Source organism: Clavelina lepadiformis, chromosome 8 (genome assembly GCF_947623445.1).
Source record: "Clavelina lepadiformis chromosome 8, kaClaLepa1.1, whole genome shotgun sequence".
NCBI classification, from domain to species: Eukaryota; Metazoa; Chordata; class Ascidiacea; order Aplousobranchia; family Clavelinidae; genus Clavelina; species Clavelina lepadiformis.
Genome location: NC_135247.1, coordinates 14,228,036 through 14,253,188, shown reverse-complemented (window position 1 = coordinate 14,253,188; position 25,153 = coordinate 14,228,036). Strand labels below are relative to the sequence as shown.

The 25,153-nt window shown below is 36.1% G+C and overlaps 3 protein-coding genes and 2 long non-coding RNA genes across 8 annotated transcripts; 2 read left to right on the top strand and 3 right to left on the bottom strand.

Moving 5' to 3' along the window:
- Positions 1-80: 80 nt before the first annotated feature.
- LOC143469460 (uncharacterized) lies at positions 81-663 on the top strand. Its single transcript, XR_013119115.1, has 3 exons — positions 81-171; positions 284-376; positions 489-663. It is a non-coding gene; the product is annotated as an uncharacterized LOC143469460 (long non-coding RNA).
- A 2,618-nt stretch (positions 664-3,281) lies between these two features.
- Positions 3,282-6,110, bottom strand: LOC143469596 (uncharacterized). 2 transcript variants are annotated; one of them, XR_013119150.1, is made up of 7 exons: positions 4,986-6,110; positions 4,718-4,872; positions 4,535-4,604; positions 4,346-4,450; positions 4,054-4,212; positions 3,833-3,924; positions 3,282-3,744 (listed from the first exon to the last, which is right to left on the bottom strand). It is a non-coding gene; the product is annotated as an uncharacterized LOC143469596 (long non-coding RNA). The 2 variants fall into 2 exon arrangements; XR_013119151.1 differs by having other exon boundaries at positions 3,829-3,924; positions 4,986-6,108.
- Positions 6,111-9,555: 3,445 nt separating this feature from the next.
- On the top strand, positions 9,556-14,401 carry LOC143468312 (uncharacterized). 3 transcript variants are annotated; one of them, XM_076965442.1, is made up of 17 exons: positions 9,556-9,734; positions 9,874-9,948; positions 10,068-10,226; positions 10,515-10,615; positions 10,769-10,939; positions 11,127-11,244; positions 11,461-11,578; positions 11,676-11,758; positions 11,838-11,968; positions 12,059-12,128; positions 12,268-12,367; positions 12,448-12,615; positions 12,695-12,787; positions 12,961-13,076; positions 13,215-13,299; positions 13,525-13,600; positions 13,703-14,401. In XM_076965442.1, the coding sequence occupies exons 1-17, from the start codon at positions 9,636-9,638 to the stop codon at positions 13,911-13,913; spliced, it is 1,974 nt and encodes a 657-aa protein (XP_076821557.1). In that variant the 5' UTR covers positions 9,556-9,635; the 3' UTR covers positions 13,914-14,401. The 3 variants fall into 3 exon arrangements, with proteins under 3 accessions (XP_076821557.1, XP_076821556.1, XP_076821555.1); XM_076965441.1 differs by having other exon boundaries at positions 10,464-10,615; positions 11,461-11,569; XM_076965440.1 differs by having other exon boundaries at positions 10,464-10,615.
- Positions 14,402-14,788: 387 nt separating this feature from the next.
- Positions 14,789-19,337, bottom strand: LOC143468313 (delta(24)-sterol reductase-like). The gene is made up of 4 exons (XM_076965443.1): positions 16,482-19,337; positions 16,136-16,385; positions 15,782-16,017; positions 14,789-15,551 (listed from the first exon to the last, which is right to left on the bottom strand). The coding sequence occupies exons 1-4, from the start codon at positions 17,357-17,359 to the stop codon at positions 15,314-15,316; spliced, it is 1,602 nt and encodes a 533-aa protein (XP_076821558.1). The 5' UTR covers positions 17,360-19,337; the 3' UTR covers positions 14,789-15,313.
- LOC143468314 (N-alpha-acetyltransferase 60-like) lies at positions 17,369-20,367 on the bottom strand. Its single transcript, XM_076965444.1, has one exon. The coding sequence runs from the start codon at positions 20,254-20,256 to the stop codon at positions 19,399-19,401; it is 858 nt and encodes a 285-aa protein (XP_076821559.1). The 5' UTR covers positions 20,257-20,367; the 3' UTR covers positions 17,369-19,398.
- Between the last annotated feature and the right edge of the window lie 4,786 nt (positions 20,368-25,153).

Below are 25,153 nucleotides of genomic sequence, written 5' to 3'. Positions count from 1 at the left end.
GTACTCCTCTGTCACAATTAAAAAACAATTTGAATACATGACGTAATAATGGAAATAAGGAAAATAGCCTTGTTGCAGATTCTTAAAGAAGATTTCCTCCTCTTCACGATGGTGACCTTGAAATCGATCCCCCCTGACCGGAAAGTTCCGAAATTCACAAAAACGCGACAGGTACTAAGAAATGCGATAGTACCCCCAAAACGTACAGAATACCGTATTTATTAAATGTTTCACGTAAATTCTGCTGAGTGTTGTCGGAAGATGTGTCACTTTTTTATTGCAGATTCTTAAAGAAGATTTCCTCCTCTTCACGATGGTGACCTTGAAATCGATCCCCCCTGACCGGAAAGTTCCGAAATTCACAAAAACGCGACAGGTACTAAGAAATGCGATAGTACCCCCAAAACGTACAGAATACCGTATTTATTAAATGTTTCACGTAAATTCTGCTGAGTGTTGTCGGAAGATGTGTCACTTTTTTATTGCAGATTCTTAAAGAAGATTTCCTCCTCTTCACGATGGTGACCTTGAAATCGATCCCCCCTGACCGGAAAGTTCCGAAATTCACAAAAACGAACGATCACTTAAATAGACACTCAAACCACAAGTAGTGACACACTTAAAATGTAAAATCTTAGTATAAACAAAAGAATATAACAATATAAAAATATATAATCTCAGTATAAAAACATGTATAAAAACACAACCACAAAAACACAAAAATTTGCTATTAATAACTACATATACGTGCGTGAGTGAAGTGAAAAGATGCGTCTATTATCATATTTTCCCTTTCAATATCTGGGTAAAAACAAGGTCTACGTTTAATGCGTTGTGGAAGGTTTGGAGAATGTAAAACATCATCGGTTACTAAACTGTTATTTTGAACTGCGTTCTGAATATTTTCCGGCACTATGTACACCCCTGGTCGCAGCTGATAATTGTAGTAGCCGTTATTTCCGGTTCCAGACTGCAGCATGCACGAAAGTGATGGCGGTTTTTGTCCTATCTGTTGAGCAAGAATTTTGCCCTTCATTCTCGCTCACACCTTCTTTGCGATTTTCTATCAAACAGTTTGCAGGAGGAATAACTTTTTTTAACAACTTAGGGGCCTGTCGTAACGCTTCTTCATTTGAAACCTACGTTGTTCCAACCTTGATTGAACTGTTTGGTGAACCAATTCCATTCGATCTTGAAGATGAAGGATGTCTTCACACTTTGGAGTAAAAATTGGTGCCTTACTAACAAGATCTGCAGGCAACCTAAGATTATTTCCAGTGAGCAAGTAATGAGGATAAACTCCAGTTTCCTCGTGAACACTTGAATTGTAAGTAGCATTAACCAAGAAGAGCGCGTCATCCCAAGAAGTTGGGTCAACCTCAACATAATTTTTTAAAATCGCAATTATGGTCTGATTGTTTCTTTCCACAGCACCGTTTCCCATTGCGTGATACGGGCTGGTTCTTGTTTTTTTGCAGCCCATTAACCGTGAGAGCTCTTGAAAAAAAATGCTTTCAAAATTCCGGCCCTGGTCGGAGTGAATTGTTTCTGGCACGCAATGTATCGTCACCCAACGGTGGTAAAGCAAATAAGCAGTATCTTTGGCATTTTGGAATTTCATTGGCCAACACTGCATGTATTTTGTGTAGGTGTCACCTACGACAAGAATATCACGGTTGTCGTTTCCTGTTTCGCGTAGACCGCTTAATACGTCGATTTCAACTTTCTGCATAGGTGGATTTTCCTCTGATGGAACTAATGGGGCAAGAACAATCCGCCTTGGTACTTTTCTTAAATCGCGCAAGCAACACTCTTTGCAGTATGTTTCGACATCTTTGTGGCAAAATGGCCAGAAAAAACGCTCCTTTAACCTGGCAAATGTCCTTTTAACGCCCATATGTCCACCTCCGTGAATTAAATCGTGAACAGACTTCAACACATCATTCTTCATTGTTGAGGGCACCAGCAACTGAGCATAAACTTCTTCCAGAGAATTCTCGATTTTTTTTTTGAATGATGGTCGGCGTTCCTGGCTCATCCACTGAAACAGTCTTTTCAACACTGGATCTTTTTGCTGCGCCTTAATAGTGTTTTCGGTTGACCATCCAGATGCTTCTTTTGCTTTTGGGGTTCAGGCAAGCGTCTTGGGTGCTGGCGTATAGGGAGCGAGTCTCCAGTTTCGATTGAGTGTTCGACCAGTTCTGTTTGTCCAATATCGTACGGGTGCAGCGAAAATACATCACGATAGGAAGAGATTACGGAAAACAGCTTTTGGCGTTCAACTTCTGACAGTTCCAATTTGTCCAAACATAACTCATCGTGCAGTGCCGACAACTCATCGTTCGAAAACTTGTTCTCTATGCAAGTCCTGATCCATAGTTTGAACCTGGTAGATTTCCCATGGTGGATTGCTGTGAGTTCCATGTATGTCAGAAGCACGTCGAAAGTTTCTTGCACGTTGCCTGTTACAACGTCGAGCAATGTGACCATATTCCCCAGAGTTAAAACACTGAAGTCTTCTTCTCTCTTCCCGAGGTTTTCTTGCTGTCTTCATTTCTTTTCGCAGTTGGAAAATTTCGTCTTGAAGTTTTTCGACACAGTTCTTTTTAATTGGGATACGTCCTGGTGATCTCCTGTAACCGCTGCTACTTCTGACGTCATTATACGTGGTTCATGATGCGTCCGTTCTGCGTTTTCAATAATGTTCTTTGCTGTGGCGTAAAAATCCGGTTGTGCATTTTTAAAGTTATCGCGTAAGATTTGAGAGGCTTGTTGACGATCTCTCAGTCCTCGAACAAGTAGGTTGTACAGCACACTGCTGCGCATTTCATGCTGTTCGTCGTTTGTATAAGCCATTTTTCCCAATTGAGCTATAGATTCAAGAAAGTTTCTTACAGATTCGTCAAAACCTTGAGTTCGCTGAACGGGTTGTTGCATGGCATGCTTTTGTGAAGATAGTCCTGAAACCGTGTCTTTTGCTTTTTGAATGAGTTCGTCATAACTAAGCTCGTAGAGTTCTTTACGACCATCGGTCATTGAGAATCTCATGTCTTCCGGCAAGCTTTGTAGAAATGCATGTTTCTTCACCGCATCCGATGCTTTAACGCTGTCGCAGAAGGATTCGAATTGTTTGAGAAAAGACGAAAAACTATTGCCACGCTGGTAACGAGGCGGAGAGTAAAAAAAATTCAACCTCAGTAAAACTTGATAAAATCTTCTGAGCCTCTAAGAGGTCGTGCCGTGCTCGCCAGTGTTACGTTTTGTTGTTCTCACTCTTAGAATTACAGGCACATGTTTTATTTTAAAAGCAGTTAGGTCAAGTTTTCGTTCACACAGCTCATTTCAGGAGCTCCAATACAAAACTGTCAGTGCAACTACTTGTCAGACACACATCGATAAAAAGACACATGTGCTTAATTAACCACGGAAACGCGCAATCGGCCGCAAGGGAGAAACGCAACAGATACAGGGCAAAAACAAGTGTAACAGAAACAACAGAAATCGTTTGCTGCCTTTGTATAATGAGGTAAGACACGGCTCGATGTTAATTCTCTATATCGCCGAACATTTCACATGCTTAACTTCCAAAGAATGTTCCTCATGTCCTGGGAATCCTATAATGAGCGTAAATGTTCAAGAAAGGTTCATTTCCACGTCACAACTGCTTGTGATCGGATTGAGAAGACGTGATTCAAAGTCACTGTCAGAAAAGATTGTGGTTGCCAATCGTGAGTTAATTATACCCTGTGGAGAAGGAAAAATAAGATATAAACTTCAGGCAGGGATTTGTTACCTTGAGTTTGGTGAGGAAAAACGGCACTATATTACCTACATCGTGCGTGAGGAAAGAGTAGTCCAGTGTGATGGTGGGGAAGTGGGGATAGTAGAATTTGATGGTGTTCCTTCCAAGATCGATTGCTGTAACTATATATTTTTTACGAAAAAAATCAGCCAATATTCCAAAACATCATAAAGACGTCAATAAGAAAACTGCTTTCACGAAAGAAAACAAGTCTCAGCATAATACATAAATCATTAAATGGCGAAAACTACCGAAATGTATCCTTGACATGGAGATAATCACAACAAATGAGCTGGAGGAATTTCAGCCACAGTACAACTGGCAAGGTGAGGCTGATAAACACTGGAAGGATTTGTCGACGGCCGTTCTGGACAATATTGCTCAATCACTTATTGACCTTATACAGTTTTCTGTAGAAAATGCAAAGTCAAAGATGTTTGCTTATCGCCACTATCTCTTTTTACAGTGTTCAATGACAAAATTAAAGATTTACGTGTACGACTTTACGAAGTTAAGTACACGGAGAAATATCTCAGTAGCAACCTTGCATCAAATCTCCTGGAATTTGTTCGCAGCAGACTGTGTGTACAACAAGTGAGGAAGCGATGGGTAGACAACTCTTTTATTTCCCATATCACTGTGGGCAACCTTTAAATAAAGTATTTTGAAAAGTATCAGTGTAGCTGTAACGTTTACCTTGTATGAGTGTTAGAAATAGAAGCCATAATTTACCTCACTCTACACCTCTATCACTTGGACTACAATAGTGCTTCCAAGAAGTTGAATTTCCCAATCAAAACGTCTGTTGATGAAATTAAGAGCTGTTCACAATCACATACAGTTCACAAAATGTACGATAGTATAAGTGCATACGAGCACTGGGACGTCTTTGTATATAAAGAAATTTATATGTACTTCTTCATGTAGCACAGCGATGTAACACAGCGTCAGTTCACTAGATTTTTCCATGGCATGTGTAGCCTCTGCCAGTCCCATGTTTGTGCATTCTTAGATGTTATTCTAATGATGATGTATCTGGTTGGCTCCACATTCTTTTATGTTCACTTTGTCTGTTTGTATTTAAAGTGCACAGTATCATAATTGTTGTGCCTGTTTAGTATTTATGCTTCACTATAAATACTACTTCTTAGTGTAACCATTGGTTTCGTTCAACGAGCATTACCTATTATCGAGGTATAATATGCCTATTGGGGAATGTCCTGATGAAAAAACCAAACGACCATGAAAGGGCTGCCTCAGGGGCATGGTTGGAAAATCCATCAACAGCAAATTATGATTTACACAAATAGATATATTGGTATGTTCAATTTCAGTGATAATAATTGGAGTGATAATAATTAATGTGAGAAAACTTAAATATGGTAAAAGCACAAATGAAATCACAAAACATATGAGACTTGCACAACAATAGAACATGCCTTCAATACCGACATATTGGAGCTTAACCACATTAAAATGATAAATCCTCTTCTTGTATGTTTTAAAGGGCTGAGTTGACTTTTAAAACAGTAATTGCAATACTTACCGTATTGATTAACTTTCAAACAATTTTAACTTATCTAGAGAAAAGGATGTTTACACCAAGAAGTACTTAAACAAAACTTCCCATTTCTCTGTCATAAACTCAGTATTTTGTCAACCCTAAAACATATATGCAATTTGACAAATGCTTACTATTTACACTAAATAGGCCTATATAACATGTTAAGAATTCAGAGCCAAAAAACACTTGATAAGTAGGCTATTTCAACATCTTGGGCAGGTAAATGCATTTACTGAGTACATATAATACAATTACATGCACATTTATTTTGGAAATCAGTCAAATTACTACATCTATGCTTTTACTTAGGTTTGTAGACTGTTATCCATACAGTTGCTGACTTGATTATTGAGACAGTGCAAGTGCAACCTATTGCGATTTTGTTTTTTCAACTACATGCAACCTGTTATTAAGCTATAGCTAATGGGCTATGGACTATGGTCTATGGTCTACAAAGAAGCTTCACTTCCAGACTTCTGCATTGCATCAACCTAATAAGCCTAAAATGTCAGAAGAACCTGACATTTTAGCCCATCAGCATTCACCAATTTTACCTTTTACCTAGGCCATGCAATTCATAATGCTAAATCAAAGAATTTTCTCATTAATATTAATAATAACGTTTGACTGCTGACATCGAAATACCGTAAACAAAAATACTTACATGCGATGTTAAAAACAGACAAGTCACGACTAGGCATACCACATTAAAACCATTAGGCAGTTTACCATTAGCGCTTAAGAATAATTATTTAGTCTACTGTACATAGTTTATAAAAAAATGAACGGAAACCCTGCTGTCATTTTGGAAGCTATGATTCTGCTAGGATTCTGCCAGAATGACGGTGGTACGTGTTCTGCACTGTTGCAATTGCAGAAACACTAAATTTTCTAAAAACGCTGAATTTGTTTGTACGTGGCGCTTTAAGATGGTGAGACGCCACGTTTGGCATACTCAATACCAATACCTCTTTAAACAAAAGAATAAGCAGGTAGGCTAGAATTAAAAAAAAATTGGAACAAACTGCTTCAAATCAACGTCATTTGCTTTTTTTTTCATGACCTAATAATTTAATAGGTAGCATAACCCGAATGAACTTCAAATGAAAATTAAATATAAACTGAAAAAAAAAACTTACGGTTTTTTTATTTTCCCTGTGCTTAATATTTTGAATTTGCTTTCTAAATGAAATAAAACAAAGATGGATTTTTAATTATAAATTGGAGAAACTGTTACAGTTCACGCAGTAGATTACAGATGTCACTCCAATTGGCGCCAATATAGTAAAACTTTACTTCACTTCACTTCGGTTCTTTGCTCAAGAGAATCGCGTGATCAGCCTACAGATATGCCTATAGGATTACTCAGCCTAATTTGCATGAAATTTCCGTGTTCTTTGTTGTGCTATAACTGTAATGGTTAGCATCGTAGTTTTCGCACAGTTAATAGTGAAAAATAAAACAATACTAGCTGTAGCATACCGTTAGAGTCAGATCGTACTATACCAGCATATAGCCTACCGGTTCCTGCTAGCAGCTAGGCTATCATATAAGCTTTCCAATATAGGATGTGCAGTTTAATGAATTGCGTGCTGTAACTGTATTTGTACTAGCCTAATGTTTTAGATATATACTATGGGTCTAGTATGCAAGTGTACAACCACGGGATGCCTTTGTATGTGCTAGACCTCAGCTATTCAAATTGTGACGTCATCTGGTTGGGCACTTGCGTACTGTACCAGGGGTGGGCAAAATTTTTTGACTCAGGGGCCATGCGAATATATAGTGGACAAAGAGTGTTTACACTAGTTTTATGACCTAATTTTTGTACAATAATTTACATTTAAAAGCAACAAAACTTGCACGAAAATTGGATTGAATTCTAGCATGAATGATATTTTTAGGCAACCTTTTTTGCCGAAACAGCAAAATTTGGTGTTTTGTTGATGTTCATCAGACTGAACGTCTGTTCACAAATATATGTGGAGCTAAACAACACCAAAATAAAAATATTTAGCTGTCCGATCTGCTTTGAACACTTTTCGCTTCTTTGACGTAGTCATGTTGAAAGAAATTATTCTGTAATAATTTAGACGAGCTCTTTTTTAGATTAGAAGATCACACAGTTTGCACAATTTAACCAGACGAGCTCTTCTATAAATCAACTTTTTTTGCTAGGCCAAATCAATTGGATGAAAATGGTGTCTCCAAAAAAAAAAAGATACATTAACTTTTGCTCCGATTTATACTGCAAAATTAGTGTTTAAAACCGATATGTTTTAAAAAACTCGGGAAACAATAATTTTTTTCCCGATTTTCATCCTATAGGACGTAGGTCCTATATGTACCTTGCCTGTACAAACGCCGGGAAGCCTTAGGCCACGAGTTGCAGTGCACATTGGAATATTGCTTCTGTACACACGAGATCTCAGCAAAAACTGTTAACCAGACTGCAGAGTTTGGCATAGGTGCACTCCGTACTGTTTTTGATGAGCTTCAGTACCGCACTTAAGCTGCGTTATTTTACATGCACTTAATGAATTGATTGACTGTGCACTCAATTTGCAATTGATAAAAATTAAATAATAATTTAAACTGTGTAATTGCGAACCTAAATGCGTACTTCCATTGTGTCAAGCATTTTTGCGCACCACACTTCCATTTTTCATTGTTTGGCGCACCCAAGATCTTGCTTAAAATGTCCATACACTGCAGTCCAATGATTGGGCTCGTATGCTGGTGGTCTCGGGTTTGAAACTTACTGTTGTTTGACTTTTTTGTCCAAACTTATGAGAGGTGAGAGTTTGGGTCAGAGGGGATTAGTTTTAAATTAATTTAGATTTTGGAAAAAATGTGATTTTAATTTGAAAAATAGTGTTTATTGCAATTCGCAGCCTAGCTTAGTAGTTAATCATGAGAAGTGAGAGTTTGGGTCAGAGGGGATTAGTTTTAGGTAAATTTACTCTTTGAAAAAATCATTTCGTTGTTTTAAGTTGAAAATTAGCATACCTTTCAATTCACTGGCTAACGTACTTGGCATTACCATATTTGTAATTTCCTACTTGGGTAAACGGTGGCCGGTAAAATAAGTGTCTAATTCACCAGCCGCCATTACCAAAGTAAGAAAATACCAATTGCGTAACCGGCAAACCGTTTAGCGAAGTAGCTTTTTCAAAATTCGGTAACCAGCAGCCGATGAAATAGACATTGCCATTAATAAAAACTTAAATAAATAAGTTTATGATTAAAATAAAAAACAAATATTTTTAACAACATACCTCAACGCAAGACAACACGCAAACTTTTTCAAATTTACCAATACAGTACTATGCAAGTGTTCACCATCGAGTAAATGCAGTTACTGACAACGCTTAGTTGTGAACATAAAAGCAAGATTTTATATCGATTAGTTATATATTTCTTCAAACACAATTTCAAAGTTTTATTTCAATGACAACATGGTGTTCAATGGGTCTTGTTTGTTCATATTCATTAACTACCAACACATCAGGAGTTGATCTTATAAATATCCACTTTCTCGAATAATTGCTTCAGTTAATACTAAAACACGAGTTCACAGTTGGAATTGGATCTGCATTACTGTGTTAGAAACGCTTTCATTTTTGCGATCAATTATAGTTACGTTTAGTAATTGCGAAATTTCAATAGGTTTCTGGTCTTACTTACCCTTATTTTTTATTTACCCTTCTCGTTTGACGAACAGTTGTTAGCCTATTGTAATAACACAAACAATACATGGCTTCAAACATTATACGTAATATGTGCTATTTTATGCCTGTTTAGTCATTCATAGTGGTAGTTCCACTGGTAGTTCCCAGTAAACCAAGCTTGCTTAATGATATCATAATGGATAGAAGGTGGTGGGACCTAATTCTATAATCACATAGCAAAAGAATTGTTGCGCAGCTTTTTGGTTCAATAGTGTATCCATGCTGTTGTTTTTTTGTTAGTATACAATGCCCTTTACTCTATTTGCATGGAATGTTCATTAAAACAAATTTCATTTTAAAAATGCAAAGGATTTAGAAGTGTTTATGAATGTATTGTAGACCATGCTGTTTTTATTATTCGGAATATTTATATTTTGGCTGTTCGTGAATTGGAGAGTACATGACTATGCTAAAACAATCACTTCTGTTTAAGTGTAACTAGCTCATTATTTTTAAACCTCTGAAAAATTTTCAGCCATGGATATGTTAAGGTAACATAGTGTGTATAATATCTATTAGCAACTTTAAGTTATCCAGTATGGCCGACAGGCGAAGGCGCAGGCAACCAAATGCAAGTCAAGAAGTTCTGTCAGAAGGAGAATCTCAGCATCCCGAGGGTCTCGCTCTATCAGAATCTGTTAGTTTTAAGCTTTTAGTTTTAATTATGTTATAACCACAACTGCAAACCATTAAGTCCAAGCTTTATCATATATATTTTTGCTATTTTTCAAGAATTTACTTTATTATGCTATTATCATCTTCATTCTGTTTCACAGGAGAATGGAAGCCAAAAAAGCTATATCGATTTGTCAGAGTATGAATCTACTGACGACGAATATGAATCAGAGAATGTACGTGGCATTAGGCATCACTTATGTTGTAATGTTGCTGTATTTTTGTGGTGAAACCACTTACATTGCTGCAAATGAAATGTGGTAAGCATAACAATATATAAATGTTTTTCTGACAGCGTGAGGAATACTCCTCAACGGCAGAGGAAGAACCCACTTCAGGAGGTAAGGAAGAGTCTGTTCATTCCTTGGAAGACCATGATGTACAAGATAAGCTGGAAGAGGCAGATCAGTCTGAAAACAAATGGGATACCAAGCGGGAAAGTGGAGATGGAAAAGTAAATACACTAAATCTAAAGTAGTTGCACTGCTGGTGTAGGTAAAGTCGGCAGAAAATTTACTTACAATAAGTTTTAAAAGAAATAGCGAAGGCGGGAAACATGACGGTAGTTAATATTTACTGCCTAAAAATATAGTTATGATATGATAAGTAATTAACTGATATCATAAATATATATTATTTAGTATGGTCGAAACAAGTTTAGAACTTTAGTCATTTTTCTGTGTTTGGACAGTCAGACAATGACCAGGAAGCAAAATCTAAGTCTAATAATAAAGTTTTGAAGATATCAGATGACCCGATAGAGGATGAGGACTCGCCCTATTTCATCCCAACAAAAGGAAACTTTTACCAGCATGACATGAGATCAGAAAATGAAAGGCAACGGTAGGTTGTTTTGTTGGTTATTTGTTTCGATTAAATTCTTTGACTTTTAATGCTAACTTAATAACTTTGATAAACTTACTAATTAGTAAATTGTTTCTAACATAAGGCTGATCTACTAAATAGACATAACACAAAAGAGTTTGTTTTATGCAGACAATCCGGTCGTAATGCACGATTCCAGCCAGATACAGGAAGGTGGCTGCATGACAAATACAATGAAGAGGAACAAACTTCAAAGTGTACAGAAGAGCTGATCAACGAATATGGTTTTGACATACGTGCTCATGAGTATGGAGCTCCCTGGTCAAAAGGAGGCTACAGAGGGTAACTTGTTTTGGTGTCAGTTTTGCATGTGATGTCAATAAAATTAATGTATTAACTTGTAAAATTAAACATTTTTGTGTAATGTGTGCTAACAGGGTTAAGCTGTGCTTTATGGTAAATTTCATGCTCCGGTACTTAGTTAAGAATTTTGGTTAAAACTATTATTCAATTTAATTTTTAAAATTAGACAGCAAAATCGAAGAAGAGGAGCTCCGAGGAGAGATCATCCTCATAGAAGCAACAGACCAGCATATTCCCATGTGAGGGAAAGGCCCCAAGATCAAGAATGGCCTACATTGAATGATGTGCGTTCTGCTTAAAATTTGATATTTTGTTATTTTGGCTTGTATCAAAATTTGGTATTTTGATAAAACTTTGATTAAAGTTTTGTTTATTATATCATATTTCAATAGCTTTTGGTACATTCAGCTGTAGATAGTCTTGTGATGTTTTACCTACAACTTCCGCTTCCTGTTAAATTTATTTCATCGAATCTTTGTAAGTGTATGGTCTCATTTTAGGAGAATGTTCCAAGAAAACCAAGATCTAAAGCTCAATCACAGAGTACTAGCAGTGATAGAACAATTCGATCACAAAATTTCCATGCACGACGAAATCATCAGCGACCAAGTAATACAGGTATTTATCTAATGAAACAGTTTAAACCTGTTAATTCCGTGAATAAGAAAACTGTGTTTTTTGGTTTTTAACAGTGAGCAACATTTTGTTTTATCAGATGATAATCACAAATATGATCCTATAGCTACAAGACAGGAGGAAGATGAAAAGAGTAGGAAGACTCCTTTTACGGATCAAGCTGTAAGGATGTACCTCTTTTCTTCATTTAAAGGATAGTAAACACATAAAAACCTTATATCACATTTTGGTTAATTCACAGGCGGCAAAAGAGAAAAGTCAAAACAGCCAGGCACACTCTGATATGAACAATGTCCTGGATGTAATTAACAGCAGAGAAAATTCAAGAAAACCACCAACAAAGAGGAGGGAAAAGGGCTATTCTAATCAAAGGTAATTGGTAGAAATTGAAAAATGATTTCGTGCAAAATTGGTTAATCTGAAAATTACTTGTCATAACAAATCCAAGCATCTTCTTTATAGACATGGCAATAGATTTGAAGGCAAACTGTCTGATGGAATGCGTTCACTTACTCTTACTGGGTCTAAAGAGGTAAATTAATTGCATACTTGTTGTCAATAGCCCTTTTTTATTTGCCGAATGCTGGTGGCATTTTATTAATAGAAGCTAGTGGCTTATGTTGTTTAACTTAAGATCTTTACTGAGCCATTACTGGTGAGTTTTTTTTCAGGGTGCTAACCCAAGACGGTATTCCTCATTAAGGCAACGTCCTGCTGACTCCCCAGTAGATATTCCACGGATACCACTGGAATGGGCTAAGCCGTCATTAGGTAACTTTGAATAGTTTTTAAAATTAATGCATTTTAAATAATTAGTTTCATGGGTTCAACTTCATCATAATATTTTACAGAAAATACTGTTCAAATGAAGCCCCAGCAAACTAAATCTGGGATACAAGGCCCAGCTGCAAATATTTCCAACATGGCATCTTCTGGAACGCCCAATGTCTCTCCTCTTCCCGAAAACAAAGCAAACTACGGAAAAATTTCTAGTGTCTCTGAGCCGGCTGTAGCTCCTGGTATGATGCACTGTAATTGCTACCACTTAACCACAGCTATTTTTCAAAATATTAATAAGTAAATGTAACAAATGTTTAGATTTGACGGTTAATGATGCTTTGACTACTTCAAAGCTTGGTGCATCTGCTGCAAATGAAAATGTGACCGTGCCAAATATGCAGTGGTATGAAGGTATGATGATCTTTTCCCTACTGTATTTATTGATGTGCTGTACGATTGTACATGTATGTAGTGTAAAACATGAGCATAAGATGAGTGACATTCTTAGTTGTACGACAATAGGAATATCGCAGGATTTCCCATTATCATATCAGAAACCTTTAGCATATAAATTGAATTTCCAGCCACCTTGGCTTATCAGCAAGCAATAATCTCTCAGTCTCTTCTTAATCAACACCCTCCTCCTCATCTGATGCCACAGCAACCACCACTTGGCGCACCCATCCCAACAAATGATCAGGTGTGCGTTACATTACTTCCCTTTTCAGGATTGCAGTTGTATTTCTTAATGTAATGTAAATATTAATCGTTTCTTACCACAACCTTGCTAACAAAATCAAAAAACATAGACATCTTAATGTGTTTTTGTTATCGTTAGGTTGGTCTATCCAATGTCCTTTTAAATGAAGAACAGAAAGTAACGAGTCCTCCACAATTGCCTCCTATATCTCAGTACAACCAAGGTAGTAGTTATTTTGAAAATGTCTTTTGTACTTACTGGAAGATTATAGCTAGTAAAAATTTTATTAATAACTAGAAAAAATTATTCACTACATGTAGTGTGCAAAGTCAAAAGTTTTTATTTTTGCGAAGTATGATGAGGTGATGGCTGTTTAAGAAATAAATGACCATAGTAATTATCCAGCATTTTTGCTGTATTTAGTCCTGACTTTATGTTGTGTTCATAGATTTAGGTAATGTTGGTTCCTTAGTTTTCCCTCCTCCACTACCACACAACTTCCCCCCTGCCAACTTTATGCAAAGGTAACAGTACAGCAATGAATGTAGAATGTATCTACAGTAATAACTGAACACACATAATTCGTAAATTCATATGTGACAGTAAATTTATTTGACTCGTTTCAGGAATACATTGGCAGAACCTCCAGGATTACCCCCTTCCATGCAATTACCCTTTCCTCCTACTGTCGAGCTGATGGGGCAAGAAGTGGGTGGCGTAACATATTACCCGAACCCTTTGCAGCCTGTGCCAAATATGGTACAGGTAAACACCCCAGTTGGGTCACCCATGCACAGAATAAATGCAGCAATTCCTATAAAGCAGCCTATGGAATGAAAGGGGTAAAGCCCTGGAGTCTAAATTTCTAATGGAAAAGGTAGTGGTTACAACAGCTGTTGTGAGATAACACAGGGTAACACGGTCAGTGTTACAAGTGTACGATTTTGGTTGGAGTCATCAGTGTTCGACCTGCAGATCAAGCTGTGTTAAATCAATATGTAACGAGTATAAGCTGTGCACGCCAAAAGCCATGCTCTGCTTTGGTGCTTTTGAGCAAGTGCATCCGCACCTATTGATTTTTGTGTTAGAAGCCGTACATGTTTTTCGTTATTAATCCTTTCAATTTCCAAAAATTCTTGCAGTGAGTTTTATAATCAAGTTTTAGTTTGTGAGGTAAAGGTGAATAAATGGTGTTTTGTGATTGCACTTTTCTAAACACTTTATCTTTGCCAACCGGTTACTTTTCAGCACGATTTCTCACGCAGCATTGCGCTCGCTAGCTTAGCTCTGTCATTCGTTATTTTAATAAAATAATGTTCAGTTAATGTTTGTGGTTAAGAATATAACACATTGCTGGAATGGGTTCAAATCATTAGATTTGGCCCTATTAATAAGGCATTTGGTGTAATACCCGGCATAGAATTTACTGCAACCAAGTGTTGCCCCTGCAGGGCATGACATACTTATCTCTTAGGCAGAAACTTGCACATAATCCCACAAATAATGATCAAATTGCATTTAACTTGAATAGAACATAAACACACATTGCATAGAAATTAATGCATTTACAGCAGGGATTTGGCAGATCGAAAAAGATTCGGATTTGTGACAAAACAACTATAATTATAAATTAACTATAATATAATAAATTGCACAAATCGAAATCTGCCCAACTCTGCTTATTGCACTTGATCAAAATTTTTGACAATCAATGGAATCATTCTTATTTTATTGATGAATATACGAACAAATCAACTTTTTTGTTGTTTAAAATTAAAAAAACACATGCTAATATTTCACCATCTTTAATATCAACCAAGCATTTGTGAACACCTGAATCTACCAGCAAAATTTCCGATTTATGTTCGATTCGACACCTCCCTAATTTACAGTATAATTTAGCACATTTCTATTCAACTGCTGACCTAATCAATTATAAATGAAGTTGTCCAAAGTTTAATACTTTTCCTTCTCAGCGAAACCCATGACACTACAGTATTTGCTTCATCTCAGAAAAATAAAACTCAAGGTTATCCTTACGAAAAAACAAAAAGTTAATATCATTGCCAAATTTCAGTTAAATTGCAATGATATTGCTTGTGACAACAAAATGCTGTCTTACACTATACAAAATTAAATAGGTCATTACTCATTGAAAAATCTAGCAAAAGTGGCATAAATAACAGCTGTTTTATAACTGGAACGTAGTTTAGTTAGTTATCAACATTACTGTACTATTAATTAGCATGTGCTTTGCCAATCGCAAACACATCAACTTCAGGCCGCACTTTTTCATAAAGATGAGGAAAGGCATCTTCAGCCTTATACTTTTCTCTGCATTGATTGTAAAGAGTCAAATCAAACATTTCATTAAATTCTTCCGATGTCATAAATATGTCTGCGTACAAGAAGGAATATCCACCACTGTCTCGAATAAACTTTTCCATCGCTCTCATTGCTTCAACGGCATCATATCTAAAAGAAGAATATTAAAAACGCTTGCAACTGGTAGAACTTTGGGTATTGTATACCTTGACTTGGATATTTTCTGATAAACACAATTTTTCTTTGTTTATTAATTTTAATGCACTCTTTGCTTAACCATGTTTTATAGTTTAGACTTAATGGAATAGTTTCTGCCCTTTTACTTACATTTAACCAACAATTAAATATTGTAATACATATCAATGTCCAAAATTGTTCACCTTTCCCGTCTTTTCACTTTCCCAGGGACTCCATACACTCCTAGGTCGTAGAACATTCCGTAATTCCCGTTCGGACACATCTGGTCGGGGCGTGGTGGTCTTAATTGTCCCATGTGCTCCCCATGGTTGTATATCCGACACGGATAGATCAGAACAGGATATGTATCAAATAAGGACTCAGCCACATCTATGGACTTCTCTAGCACTGTCATGGGCAAAACAATATCCTGAAAAACCTGCAGCAAACATGAAAAAAAATTGATATATCAACCAGCAAAAACTCATATAGAGTAATGTAATTTGACAATTGGTTGGTAATTAGCATTTAGCTCAAACTACAATGAAACACAAGACCTGTTTGGTAAATGTCATGGCACGAATTCCTGGAGTAGTGCTAAATTTCAAAAAGGCTGGTTTCGGAGGACAGAGCCACCCAAGAAAGTAACGAAAAACTGGATGATTACCAAACGGTATCATTGATTCAACTACCCAGAAAATGGAGCGGTTATGACGAAGCAGGTAATCCCCAAGTGGTATAAATTCTTCACCCTCTCCAAGGTGTAAGAAATTCTCAACATGCTTGTAAAACCAAGGTTTGTACCACCTGATGTAACAACTTATACAATTATCTATTATCAATTTTTAAATCTTAGGAGCAGCACAAGCATGATGTCATTGCATATTTAAAGTGTAAATATACCTCGCAACATGATTGATTAGCTTTTTGTCATTTGTCGACTTGACATCTGCAAAATTTCCTACCATTATCACTGCTTCTTCTCTGCTATACACAGTAGCTTCAAGATAGTCAGGCATCAGTGCTTCTTTGTCTAGTGCACCAGAGAGCTTCCTCAATTTATCACAATAGGCTTTCTGACCCTTCACTGGTATGTATCGCATGTGAACGTATGGCTTTACCGGTATGATCTTTAATTCAAGTGCAACCAGAAATCCAAGTGTACCGTGAGACCAAGGCAGGCAGTAAAACAAATCTTTATGTTCATTATTTCGAGTGACATGAATTAAAGATCCGTCAGAAAGCACAATGTCAAACGATTCAACTGCTTCTTGATACAAGCCCACTTTATGGGAGTATGTTGTCATTCCAACAGCTAAGGCTAATCCTCCACAAGTTGCATCTCCTATTTCTAGTGTAACAGCCAAGGTGTACCCACGAGGTACCAAGTAGCTCACCATATCTCCAACAGACACCATTGGTTCTACCTTGACAACCATTCGTTGCTCATCAAGATGAAGGATATCATACAAAGGTATGGAGATCTTGTCACATTTGTTTTTCTGGAAAAAAGTGGTTGAGAGGCTCAACCAGTTTGGACGAGAAGTACACAACGGCTTCTTGAGAAAAGAAGGTAACTTATTCCTCTTTTTAACTTGATTGCATATTGCATCGACCCTTTCCTCATGCTTATGTGGAGCTGAACAAAATCTTCTTCGAATGGCATTCTGAATCCTGAAACACAAGTCAAAGAGAAAGCTGGCTGGCAGACAAAACAAAACAACCACAAGGCCCCTATTGTCTTCAAGAAATCGAATAATTCTATTTTTGTTCAGAAACATGGTGGTTGATTCTGGAAGAAATAAACAAGGTAACAGATAGCAAGCAAATTGTGGTTGATGGGCAACTGATAGAAAGTTAACGAGATAAACCAACAGTCACAGCATGAAATAGATTACCACAGTGCATGTAATAAAATGAACACAAAAAGTCGGAATCTCAATTATGTAGAACAGGGGTGCCCAAGATATATCAACTGACAACGCACATATCAATTCTGGCATTCGATCACATAAGAATAAAAAAGGAAACCATGTTCGGATATTCACCTACTATCATTCTTTTCTATTATTTTACTTGCACTTTTAAGAAAATTGTTTCACCTTTTCTTAAATATTTTTTTAAGTAAAATCATTAAGAATTTCTTGGGTTAAGTGCCTGAGCACTTGAATACATTCTGTATTTTGTGTAAAAACTTTTTTATTACCATAGTCGATCATTTTGAGCTGGCCGTTGTATATGTATCTCGCGAGCTCAAAAGTTTGGACACCCCTAATATAGGCCATACAATATTGGAAAGCGTTTAAGAAAAAGTAAATCTACGGCATAATTGTATACAACAAAACGTACCCTAATTAACGTATCATAACTCAATAATAATGTTATTCTATCGGTGTTTTGGGATAACTAAAAATCTCTATTTTAAGATTATTTGGCCGGGTAAAGAATTTTGATGGAATCATACAAAACCAAAGACTAAATGTAGATGTTCTGTGAAACCTAAACTTGTTAAAATTTAACTGAATTTTCCACTATTTCTAAATGGAAGCATACAAAGATTACCAATGTCTTACACATACTGTATATATACTACTGTTTTTTCATATAAGTCATATCCAGATGTTGGCAGTCATTACTTTGAAAGTACCATCAGTAATGGTGCCGAAATTCGGTACTGTTTAAAAACAGTAGTTCAGTATTATGTCGGTACTCGGTACTTTTTGTGTAACAGGTTCAGCTGCGTGTAATTTTTGTCTCTATTCAGGCCCAGCTACAGGTTACTCCAGGTCAAAACTTACGTAACCTCACTCTTTGCAGCTTTAATAGGCATTTGTAGATTAAAAAAGAATAACAACCACTAAAATTGGGATTAATGTTTAATTAAGATGAATTATTGAAAAACATATATATATACTTAACATATAAATCTTGAAATAATCACTTGAAAAGTACTAAGTACTAGAACTGACTTAAATTGCTTGAAAAAAGTAATTCAGTACTTTTTTTCATACCGGTGTCGGTACTGAAAAAATACGGCGTTATAATAATTCAGTATTATAGTACCGCGGTACTGTCCACTTATGGTCATATCAAAATAATTGTGACATATTTTACCCAAATAAACCAATATATTATAGTAATTCACTATTTCACAAAAATAACAATGCAACCTAGCATAGTATCTCAGACTATTTAACAGATTTTTCCCAGACAATACAGAAATATTGCATGCAGAATCTAAAAACAGTTTAAGAAGGATATATATATATATGTCAATTGATCAAGCACTTCACTATAACTAAAGCTATAAACATTCCTTACAGCCGACAAAATATATATGCATTTTGACCATGACCAAAACCTACCATATCCCATGTAAAATGGCTTCAGCTTACAAACTGTTATGATAATTCAAACAACATTCTGCAGTATGTGTTATACCAGGAGCACAGACCCCTTTTCATAATTAAAAGTTGGCATTTTATACAAACTTCAGCAATATAAATTTTGATGACAAACAACACAAGACATAATACATAACGTTAATGGTATGGTGTGCAACTCCATTATGTGAATTTTGTACATAAATGAGATAATTTCCTTCCAAACAGTGCTTTACCAAAAATATCCTTTCTCCATTTTGGGTATTAAACATGTATTATACCCAAGGAAGCAGAATTATTCATTACAACAGTTTTTAACTGGCATAACAAAGAACCTATTCAGTGTCGTGATACTAGTTAATGATAGTTTTAATTGAAATATCAACAATCAAGTATAAGGTTAAAATATTTTTATGAACATTCCTACTAAAAATAAACTATAAATTATGACATTGTCGAGTTTTTGACACAAATGGAGAAAAATGGGACCATGATAATACGTATCGAAACATTTTGCACAGTCTCACATAAATTACACCCGGAAAATTTTGAAGCTGAAGGTAACGCAACTGAGCAAGATAATTAAAGCAGTACTCCAAACATGTGTATGAAGGTTGTCCACCATTTACATGTAGTACGTATGAAAAACCATCGCGTGGTACTCCATCGATAACATAGTAAGCAGGTAAAAAATGAAGCAGCTTAAATTTATGCCGCTCATAAAATTGAATGGCAGATTTATTTGTGCTAAGCACATGCAAGTATATTGCTTTCACTTCTTGAGAAGATATATTGTTGTGCACACAAGTAGTTGATATAAAGTTATACAATAAGTATGATGCTACACCTTGTCGTCGAAATGTTTTAGTAACGCCAAGGCTTAGAATATAAGCAACTTTAGTATCTTGCGAAAATGATGAAGCAAGTAGATCACAGTCTTCTCGAAGCACCTGCCAGTAAGGTTTAATTTCCGCAATTAAAATAGCAATTATCTTATCTTCAAATGTAGCAACAAGAGAATAAAATCGTTTATCAACTGCAACATGTTGGTACCAACTATCTGGATATTTAATTGGAAACCATTCCATGCACAATTCCTTTAGAGTTGAAATGTCATCACTGGTCAACAAGCGCAGTTTCATGCTGTAAACCAGTTTGGATTTGCAAAGCTTCTTCTCAGTAGCAAACCTTACATTGCATTGACATTTATCAGACAGCTTGTTGGGATGACGTCCTGGTGGAACTTTGCTGACATTACAACAGTTATCGTACTCCATTTCAATTGTTGTACTCATTTTGTCAGCACGAGAAGCAATTTTTGCACATCTTTTTATTGCACAGAGCAACCATTATTTTGAAGTACCAGATTAATCAAACCAACTTTAAAAATCCATGATTACGACAGTTTACCTACAAATGCATTTAGTTAATAATTTAGTTATGTAAAAAACTGTTGGCTAAAACTATGATATGGGTTATCTACAAATTTAACTCATGTTGGAAAATTTTTTTCAGTGTGCTGGATACATAAACTAAATGAATTAGTCTAATGCCACAACTTGCCAAATAGCTAAAACCAAAAGTATGTGCATTGGGAAGTTGGCATATAAATCAACTTTCTGTTTTCTGAGCCTCAGATATCACCTAGCCTACTGTCGGTAATAATGATAATGCGGGTCTAGTATACAACGGCATTCTGTGGCTGTGCACTTGTAAATGCAGCTTTTTTATTTCCTGTTTGGATATTGCAGTTTACTAATTTCTTGTATGATTGTTTCCAATTTCTTTGAAACTACACACTGGAATTTTAAGGCACCACACCCTGACCAACCATTATATTGACAATTATCGCCTCTGCTGAACAAAATTTATGGTATTCATTTGTAATTTTTGGGAGCAGACTGGTTTTTGAAAATCGAGATCGAATAAAAAATTTCTTTGCTGAAAGAATTTATGGACAAAAAAGTTCAAAAATCACTGCTTTGCTTTCACCTATCACCAAATCGTGGTTCCCCAAGTAGAACTTGCATTAATGGAAAACGAACACCAAATGCCTATTTTCTGAAGTTATTCAGCCCAAAAGCGGTTGAAAGTTTACTATGCCTAAACTATTTGATAAGTATTTCAATGAGCTTTTTATTGCAACTTGATTAAACCACTTACACTACAAAAACTAAAACACAGTAAGTAAAATAAAAAAATAATTTTTGCACTTAGTTTTAAATACTAGGCCTATATCACCAAACCATTGGTTGTGAACTTCTCAACTAAACCCCCAAAAAATATAGGAAGTGATTATTTCACCGAATGTAGCTAACGCAGGCTGTTGTATAAGATAAACAGTTATAGGGTTAGGAGAATGAGTATGCAAAAAGATGATTTTAGCTAGGCCTATAATGGCTTTATTGGTGTAAGATTTAGATTAGAAGGTAGATTTAGGTTATGTTCAGGTTACTATGTTATAATATTTACATTAGGTTAAGAAGGAACGGTGAAATATAGCTGCAAACGCACGATTTTTTCCGGTTAAATAGTGGCAACCTATAGTATATAACAAAATAAAAAAGCAGTATATTGTATGGCGTTCTTGGGTTAACTTTAACTTAATTTTCTAAACAAGCTTTGCTTGTGTATTAGCTTGCTTCTTCAGGTTTATTTAAAAATATTAAGGATACAGTAGTATGGTGTTGTTCCATTTGATTCTGTTAGAGACAAAATCGTTATCGGTAATGCATTGCTGAGAATGCTAACTACTATGCGAGTTGTCATGTATAGAATATCTATTCCAAATGTGATGAGTTGTGAAATCCGGCTAACGTCCACGTTCATCGGCAAAAAATCCAAAACTTCAGTTAGTATCGAATGTCCCGGTATCGGTACTGAAAAAGGTATTAAAGGTATCGGTACAGTAATTCGGTACTATAATACCGGAGTACTGCCCACGTATACGGATTAGTAGATGCCCTAAAATTAACTTGCTAAAATTAACTTGTAGTTGCCCTAAAATTAACTTGTAGTTGCCCTAAAATTAACTTGCATTCGGTCTGGTAAAAAAATATTAATTTGCAGTTGTTTTATTAGTTCGACCGTCTGGACTAATAACCCAACATTTAAACGTGGTCACTATATAGCAGGGGTGGCCAGACCTGCTTCATGCTCGAGCCGCATATTACCAATTCAAGCTTCAAAAGAGCCGCAACACAAACACAATAAAAAATACGAATTTATTCACTCACAACGAAGTGTAGCTATTGATAAACATTAGTGCTGCGTGGTGATACTATGAGTCTCCACCTGGGCTTCACCAACTCTTTTTGCAATTATTAGTGTAACCGTAACCAAGACTTAAAACTAGGTCAGCCCTGAGGTACAGCTTCAAACTGACAGTTTACTTAACTAGGCCTACAGTGTACAAGTTAGCACACTTCTGTACAATAATGTCCTTTTTGGAGTGTAATTTGATTATTACTAACCATGAGTCCATTGTTACTACGTGTGATAGAACGGATTGTTTCATAATCTGATCAAACAACTCGTCTAGACCGGGAAAATGCATGTCTAATTCAACAATGCAAATTCATTAAAGAGCCGCAGTTTGGCCACCCCTGCTATATAGTATACTAATACTACATTTGAGTTAACTGTTGAAAAACTTCGTTTTCTATTAGACCAGGGGTCGGGAACCTTTTTCGCTAAGGGAGCCATGAAAGCTACATATTTTTAATTGTATTTCCTTAAGAGTCATATTATATTTTTCAACACTTAATGCAACTAAACGTTTGCATTTTTAAGCAAAACCAACAATATTAGACAACGGTAAATGTCTGAATTTACTGAATTGGTTGGTTGTTACGTTAGCGAAGATTACAGAAAAGGTTTTATTCGTAACAATCGTGCTAAGAAATGCCAGCTTAGATTTAACTACGAGCCAGATGCCGTCATCAAAAGAGCCACATCTGGCTCGCGAGCCATAGGTTCCCGACCTCTGTATTAGACAGAGATACGGGATCCTTTTTAAATATCTCGGAAACGCGGGGTTATAGCAAAACACTTTGTAAAACAGGCTTTACACACAATTTTCCCGATGATAAATAACTATGAAAATTATATTAATATTTGTAACCAAATACGAAGTCGCAATATAATAAAAGCAATCACTGTGACAGTTAGGCTACGTCACAAGGAATTTAACAGCAAAAATTATATGACACATTTAGCAACGGTTTCAGGGTTCCCTGAATTGTTTTTGTTCCTGGATTAACTATGGATTCCCTGGAATCACTGGGTTTCCTGGGTTGCTTGGGTTAAGTAGCTTTCACCGAAAGATTCGTTTTCTTTTTGCTTTTCATGAAACTATAATGAATAAAAAAAATTCGAATGCTTTATTGTAAGTAAAGCATTTAAAAATATTTGCGCTTGATTTTTCATATTCTTAATGCACAAATGGCAATAACGAACTCAGTGAACCCAAGAAAATCAAGGAACACAAAATATTTAGATTTTAGAGGGACCGGAAAGGAAACTAATTCTTGGATCTATTGTGACATTTAAGAAATGCGTAAAATTTGAATAAGGGTTTATTCAAAAAGCATTAATTTATCTGCATTGATCTATATAGCCTTGTGCTTGCTACTTGTATATGTATTTTTTCCTTGTGCATAGAGTGCACTTTCCGTACAATATCCGTCTTTTACAAACTTCCTTTGACCTTATGTTTTCTCTTACCTAGCTTACGTACTTACACTATATAGCCTCTAAGGTCCAATGAATTTTGTGATGGGAGAGGATCAACGTCACGGAAAGCGAATTTCTTGGGTAAAATATTTTTACATTATTTGTGAATTATGGGCGCTTTCTCAAACAGTCCCTGGTATACTTTACGGTCATTTGAAAAACAGTACGCTGGTACCGGTGTGCCCAGATTGAAAGATTTGCTGTTTTGAAAATTCCCCCCAAAAAACAGCAGAAGAAAAATCCTCCAAATAGATATAACAATAACCATCACACGCAGTTAATTTTAATTACGCACATAGAAAACTTTCTCATCTGGCCTATTGCCAACAAACTAGGTTTAGTCACGGTTTGTCCCGTTTTTTACTGTCTGCATGCGTGACTGTAACCTCTTCTCCTTCGGTCATGGACTTATCCAAACATGCTGGGCCTATGGCATACTGGTAGTTTAGAAATCAATTCCGATGTACAACAATCCATAGGCGCTGACTTCCATTTTCGCAAGGGGTGGCGGGGACATGGCAACCTGCAGTAATCTACCTAAAAAACTTTAAGCTGAGTTTCAGCGTGATTGTTTACTTTCTTTCTGCTAACCGTGTTCTGTAAGGTTAAGGCGGGCAATTGTCATCTTTTTTAGGCTTGGTTGTTTGCAGTGAGCGATCAGTTATCACTGCTAAAACATTCCATGCAATAGTAAATGCATCGAAAAGAATTATGGCAAGACAAAATGATCAAGACATGTTTAATATAACTTGTCTTTGTTGATATCTGAAACTAAAGAGACGGCAGCTTTAGCTTGCAGGTGTTTGACATTAACACGGACAACGTCACGCAAAGTTTGCGGTCAACAAAGACAAATTAACTTTTGCACATGTATCCACCACCTGCCATCAATTTTAGGCAGTATGCTAAAGTTGCGAGTCAACTAAATTGTGCTGGCTTACGTAGTGCCATTATTAACCAGATGACCATATGACAAAATATGACTTTAAGCATTGCATATATTTACTTCGCTTTTAATGGTGCATTAATTTGGCACAGTTGCAAATTGTTATGCAGCCCAGTGACATGGCCAAGTCTGATTCACAAGCGTGTTGGCTTCCATTGTCATTATGCAGTACATTGTGTTAGTCTTTTTTCCTGAATTTTTAACTATATATATGACAACGCAACGCATTGTTTGAGAGGAAATTTTTATGTATGAGAGGCATTGTTCATAAAAAAAGGTCCTTAAACAAGGTCGAAAACTCAACAAAGCAAGATGATTCAAAACTCCATAATTAAGTTAAACGATAACGTTCTAGGTTCTATCTTAATCTTTTCAGAAAGAACCTTATTGAAATGGTCGCAATGACTTTCATTACCGTATTTTACGGACCATAAGGTGCTATTTAAATCCTTTTTTTCCTCATAAATTGATCGTGCGCCTAATGTATGGATTAAGTAGTGCTTTATTGCCTA

Bases quoted from the DNA above. Each gene is read 5' to 3' on its own strand.
- LOC143468312 (XM_076965440.1), top strand. From the start codon at position 9,636: ATGGCCGACAGGCGAAGGCGCAGGCAACCAAATGCAAGTCAAGAAGTT. The intron at 13,077-13,214 runs GTGTGCGTTACA...TGTTATCGTTAG, and splicing joins CCATCCCAACAAATGATCAG to GTTGGTCTATCCAATGTCCT. The intron at 13,300-13,524 runs GTAGTAGTTATT...TTGTGTTCATAG, and splicing joins TATATCTCAGTACAACCAAG to ATTTAGGTAATGTTGGTTCC.
- LOC143468313 (XM_076965443.1), bottom strand. From the start codon at position 17,359: ATGTTTCTGAACAAAAATAGAATTATTCGATTTCTTGAAGACAATAGG. The intron at 16,386-16,481 runs GTATATTTACAC...TTGTTACATCAG, and splicing joins CTAATCAATCATGTTGCGAG to GTGGTACAAACCTTGGTTTT. The intron at 15,552-15,781 runs GTGAACAATTTT...TTCTTCTTTTAG, and splicing joins AAAGTGAAAAGACGGGAAAG to ATATGATGCCGTTGAAGCAA.
- LOC143468314 (XM_076965444.1), bottom strand. From the start codon at position 20,256: ATGAGTACAACAATTGAAATGGAGTACGATAACTGTTGTAATGTCAGC.